This window comes from Lepidochelys kempii, chromosome 21 (assembly GCF_965140265.1).
Source record: "Lepidochelys kempii isolate rLepKem1 chromosome 21, rLepKem1.hap2, whole genome shotgun sequence".
Lineage (NCBI taxonomy): Eukaryota > Metazoa > Chordata > Testudines > Cheloniidae > Lepidochelys > Lepidochelys kempii.
The window spans coordinates 11,995,548-12,001,547 of NC_133276.1; the positions used below are offsets into that span (position 1 = coordinate 11,995,548).

General features: G+C 42.0%; 1 protein-coding gene across 3 annotated transcripts in view; it reads left to right on the top strand.

Annotated features, from left to right (window-relative positions):
- The window catches only part of MAPK14 (mitogen-activated protein kinase 14), a 47,466-nt gene extending 41,830 nt beyond the window's left edge, over positions 1 to 5,636 (top strand). The window contains exons 9-12 of one of the 3 annotated variants that reach the window (XM_073319889.1): positions 909 to 988; positions 1,592 to 1,670; positions 2,518 to 2,691; positions 3,205 to 5,636. In XM_073319889.1, the coding sequence (XP_073175990.1) occupies positions 909 to 988; positions 1,592 to 1,670; positions 2,518 to 2,691; positions 3,205 to 3,272 (401 nt within the window). In that variant the 3' untranslated portion in view covers positions 3,273 to 5,636. Of the gene's footprint in view, positions 1 to 888; positions 989 to 1,591; positions 1,671 to 2,517; positions 2,692 to 3,204 lie in introns of those variants that run through there. The other 2 variants (XM_073319888.1, XM_073319891.1) reach the window with 2 other exon arrangements.
- The last annotated feature ends 364 nt before the right edge of the window (positions 5,637 to 6,000 follow it).

Here is a 6,000-nt window from a genome sequence, read left to right on the forward strand (position 1 = left end):
TCAAGGGGACTAGATTAGTTTGTATATCAGGAGGGACTTTTCAGAATATAGGCACTGAGTTGAGCAACATGGGTTTACTTCTATGAAGGAAAAGCAGAGTTCCTTTTTATCTAAGTCTGCACTAAGAATCTTTTCCATAAAATACAGGAAAGTATTGACACTGCTCTGTTTTGTACTGTATGAAGATAACCACTAGCTAAGTGGATGGGGATTTATGTGTGGGGCAGGGGTGATGTTCCTATAACAAGCTCTGATTTGCATTGTTCTTTGCACTTGTCCCCGGCAGGGTTTTCTGCCTCATTTTAGTTGCTGTTAAACTCTCTCCACTTTTGTTCAGTGACATCAGCTAATATTTTATTTTGTGCAATGCTAATGTCTTGCTAACCCTGCATATGTTGTCTACCATCACCTCATCCGCATATCACACTACCTGCGTAGCTGTTCAGAGGGAAGGTGCCAGTTGCTGAGCTAATATCACCAGCATCTAGGCCACAAGGGTCTTGACAGCTTCCTGTGCAGTAAGTCAATAAAGCTATGCATTTAAAGCCAGTTCAGAGGATCAGTTTGTTCAGAGGCCACATGTGAATGCAACAGCCTGGGTAAACTGTTGAGAAGTTTGAAGGAGGCAAATCTGTAAATTAAGTCTGAGTTTGGCTGTTAAACTCATGCCTGTTTGTGCTGACAGGCTATTAGCAATTGAGAATTAGGAATCACTTGCTTTAGCTGCTCACTAGTCCACATCACTAAACCTCACAAGTATGTCTGACTGAGTGGTTCTTGCCTGTTTGATCTGTGCCTTGGGGGGGGGGGGGGGGAGACAGAAGAAATAGTTTGTATGCAGCTGCGTTTCTATGTTGAAAATGATTTTTTGCACTGTTCTTAACAAAGCCCTTGACTAGGCACCTAAGATATTAACCAGCTTCAGCAGATCATGCGGCTGACGGGAACACCCCCTGCATATCTGATTAACAGGATGCCCAGCCATGAGGTGAGACCTGACAGGATGTACAGGGGTTTGCAATTCAGGTCACCGCTTCTTGGGTTCACTAAATGCTCGCATGAGGCATGGGATGGGCACTAAGATAACTGCCTGCTACAGCAAGACTTTAAAACAACCCTAAAGCAAATCTCAAACTAGAATAGTGCAGACTAAACTGTTGGCCTCTGGGACGTAGGAGAACCTGAATGAGTTGTTGTTTTTAGAGCGTCATTTAACAGTTGAATGATTTACCACTGGATACTATGAAGATGTCTATATATCATAGCAGTATATGATATGCTTCTTATGCCTTTTAGAGGAGGCAGTAAGCTTTTGCAATAGATCTCTGGGCTGTACTTTGTGTTTCCACTTTTGCACAAACCATGGAGCAAGTCTTGATTGTCAATATCTCTAACCCCTTTCCCCCACCATGGATGGTTGGTAGGTGAGAGAGGGTAAAATTGATGTGCCTAATAAGAGTCTCAGAGGTGCGAGCAGGAAAATCAAAGTAGGCAGGCAGTATATACACAACAAAATACTTCTGACAAATTGAGGCGCGCTCCATATCTTGGTGGCTGGGAGATGTTCTTTAACAAACATTTATTTCCACAGGCAAGAAACTACATCCAGTCTTTGTCCTACATGCCAAAGATGAACTTTGAAAATGTGTTTATTGGTGCCAATCCACTGGGTAAGGCTTGCAGCACTTCTCCTGGGAAGGGGATTTAGTGGCAGATATTGTTAGGTCTTGCTCATTGGTTTGGAGACTTGGGATTTTCCCTTTGGGTTAGTGTGAGGATGGATTTGTTTAGATGGGCTCTGGGTGGTGGAGAGGTGGAAGTGAGTGAGTCAGCTGTTCCATCTACTTTCAGGAACACCATTCTAATAGACCATTAGGAACTTTTTTCCACAGCAAGGTGTATAGAATAAACATTGCAACCTGCAGCATGATATTGCAACCCTGGTATAAGTCACTAGTTAAATATAAAATTTAAAGTCCTTGATGCTTTTATTTGGGCCTCTAAAGTAGGAGATATTTACCAGTTAATGTTTCAACTAGCTGCTTGGCACTGACTTCCTGGGAGATGCTTCTGCATTGTTTTAATACAGATCTTAATTATAATCCGGAGTATTTGCTCAGGAGAGGGAGAAACACTTGTTCTTGGCTTTGTCCTGTACACTTAGCTTGTGGTGTCTATATTAAAAGTAGAATCCACTACTGTATATTTTTTTAGCTAATTGCCATTTTAAAACCTATCACTCTGGCTGGCTGTAAAATCTTGAAATGAGGAAGTATGAACATTAATTCTGGCATATCTTGGAGTACTGAGATTTGTTCACTCATGTTTGTTTTTGACTACGGAGTAGTTCAATATGGAGATGCCTCATATACCTTGAAAGGATGGGGGCGGGGTTTCATGAAAAACTACAAACTTCCTTAGGTGGTACTTATATAAATGTGAGCCTTAGAATAAAGTGTTTTGATGGCTCCCTGTGTGTAAAACGCCATTCTTTTCTCTGTCTCGGGGTTCTGATAGCTGTGGACTTGCTGGAGAAGATGCTGGTGCTGGACACAGACAAGCGAATTACTGCAGCTGAGGCACTGGCCCATGGCTACTTCTCTCAGTACCATGACCCAGATGATGAACCAGTGGCAGACCCCTATGACCAGTCCTTTGAAAGCAGAGAACTTGAGATTGAGGAATGGAAAAGTGAGTCCTGTGAAAGGTGGAATCACTGAGGCAAGCTGCATATCTTATGGCAGATGTCATGAGCTAACATCGAACTATAGCTTTTGTGGTTGGTTGGAGCAAACCTTTGGAGGTGGAGAGCATGAGAGGGAGCTGATAGAAACATTGTGTGTGCTGACAGAGGGTCTCATTAGTTTTGTTGCCTCTTCATTCATTGGGAATTCCTTGTACTGTTCTGGTGACATGCTGTGTATAGAATGAATACAGTCATCTGCTAGTGGTAATACAAATATCAGTTCATGCAGACAGTGCCGTTCAACCCTTTGGAGACTGCAAAAGTATATCATGCCGGCATTCTGGAAGTGGCATTCCGATGTAGACTGATTTGGCATATCAACCCATTGGCTTTTTTGCTCAGAATAGCTAGAGCATGTTTTCTTTTTGAAATGTGGCTCTAAGGATTGGAATCCAACAGAAGCTGTGTTATAAAACTGCAGTCTTGCTGTATTAAGTCTGTCTCTCTTTCCCCTCCAGGTCTGACTTATGATGAAGTAGTCAGCTTTGTGCCACCGCCGCTTGACCCAGAGGAGATGGAGTCCTGAGAAACTGCTTCTTTTCTGTTTGTCCCACTTCACTGTGAGGGGAAGGCCTTTTCATAGGGACTCTCCAAATATCATTCAAGTGCCTCTTGACACAAAGATATTCTCCTTGGTGGAGGGGTTTTGTGTGTGTGTGTTTGTGTGTGTACTGAATGGGGGGGAGGGAGGAAGGCTGACTGTATGTAAACATGCTGCATGCTACCGTGTATTCTGTGTACAGCTAAGGACAAGCCTCTGAAGACCTATTTGTGACTTTTTTTTAAAAAATTTTTTAGCCCTTCCAGAGTAATAGACAGCAACCAATTTGCACTGCTGCTGGGGCAAGGCAGACATAATGCGGGGAAGCTCAGTTAATTCTCAGTCACATTTGTTGCCATTAAAATGGTTCTCCTCTGAGGAAGTGACTTTACAGATAATGGAAGGTAGCCGTATACTTGAACGGAGCCCCTTGCTTTCTGCAGCAACAGATTTGGGGTGATGTCTTTTCTATTTCATGTTAGATGGCTGATCTACATCCAAAGCCTCTTTCCAGTATTGTGTACCAGCAGAAAGTATGAATATCTCTGTTTAATTCTTGAAACATGAGAAGGATTTGTTTGAAAATGTAAATATGTTTTGTGCCTTAAATGAATGGAAAAAGAGTGAAAGTGAGTTTGGAGTTAACATTCTTGAATGGAATTCTGAGCCCACTGCTTTCTGTGGGCTGCAGGTAGCCAGGCGTGAACACTATAACCAGGAAGTTTACTGTCCAAGGCAACAGACTGTGTGCCCTTCGATTGGGAATCACCATATTTCTCCTCCTTCTATTTCTCTCATTCTGAGGCTTCCCAGCATTAGCTCCCAATAGACACAGGCCAAAGCTGGAGATGATTCATGCTGTGTCTGTGTGCTTGTGTACTTTATTCCTAACGAGATGGGGTGGTGTGTTTTTTTTTTTTTTTTTTTTTTTAAATGTTGTAGCTGTATGTGCATGTAGGCCTACTTTGGTTGCATTATCTTGACGGAGGGCACTGGAGCAGTAAGTCTGCCAGTGAAATACTGTACTGAGTTCCTCTGCTGTAGGAAAATCACAGCATCCTCCCTCTTGTAGCACAACTCATTGTGAACATATCTGCCGTTCTGGGAGCTTTGATAAAATATATGGGACAGATAAACATGCACCTCTTTCTTTTTTTCTGGGTTCAAAAGATTTGGATTTATAGGGTAAAGGATAAATAAAGTCCTTCAAAGGAGCAGCTAAACGTGAGACAATTTAATTGTCCAAACTTAGATGTTATTTTGCCCCCCAAAAGAAGTTTCTTAGAAATGCTGGAGTCCAAAACAAAGAATAAGCATGCATGAAGTCAGAACCTCCCTTTCACTGTCTGTATTGTGTGGGTGTGTAATTAACACTTTAATAAGGTGATTTTATTTTTACCCTCCTGGGAAAGAGCTTTTTGGCTATTTTAGTGGGTTGGTCTCTGCCTGAGGAAACAAGAAAAGGGAGTATGTTTAAAGACAAAGTTGGTTAGACTATTTTATATTTTACAGGGATCCTGTGTGAATGAAATGGCCATGTTTAGGGACTGGGGGGAGGAAAGTGTCTTTCAGTATTTTGTATACTGCAGCTGTCCTGGGTGGCTCAGAGGCCCTTTTTTTTTGGGGGGGGGGATATACGGGAAAAGGCATTTTCATAAGTTCATGTATTGCAGGCATCTCCTGTGTGGGAGAAGCCGGGCTTTTGCAGTATTTTGTATCCTGATGGATCTTTGATATAGGAGTTGAGAGCGGCTGTTTTAATGTATTTATTCCTATGCATAAAGAGGCAGCACAAAGGGGTGGGAGGTGGATGATAAAGCCATCAGTTTTTCCTAGAACACTTTCCAGTGATCTCTCTTCAGGTCAAACCCCTTAGAGAAGCTTGGGATAGGGTGGAGAGAGCAATTCTTTCATGCCTTGGGTACAGAACTCTCCCCCTGACCAAATGAAATTGACAATAGAAAACCTCCTTCTCTCCTGGATCTGCAGTCCAGGTATTTAAATGGAAATCTGTAAACCTACAGCAAGACTATTTTTATCAGCCATGTTATGTGTAGACGCTACAGTGTGATTTCATGCAGAAATATCGCTAAAGATTTTTTTAAAATATAGACATTGCATGTATGAGTGGGAATCTTTCGAAGTCCAGACTCTAATGGGAGCTCACGTGGCACGCACTCCCTGTTTTCAGAGCGGTGCTGTTCTTCTGCCTGAATTCTGAACAGAAGTACACACTTCAAAAAAGAAATTCTGCTATTTTGTTTGTATCCATGAACTTTGCTGTAATCAGTTATGTCATATAGGAGGTCACACAATACCACTGGTTTAAAATAAAACTTATTTTTCAGATTTACTGGCTGCTGTTGCTTACAAACTTGTAATGTTAAATGTTTCATTTAAGTGAGTTTGGCTCCTCCAAGAGACTGCATGTTTGGTTTCATACTGGATCCTAATTGATATAAAGGCTCAGGATGCATACCTTTCCTCCACTTACTCTGAAATCAGTATCCACAATCTTTTGACTTGGCTTCTCCAACCAATACAGAGACCGTTTAGAATTTGACCGTGAATGTTGTCTGCCAATGAAAAGTGTGCTTTCTAGTTCCTAGGCAGCTCTGTTAGTGGAAACTTAAAAAGTGTTCCGTCCAACATAATGGTCCAGGTTTTGCCTCTGTTGCAGAGCTGATACTAGGGAGGTTACCTATGGAGGTGG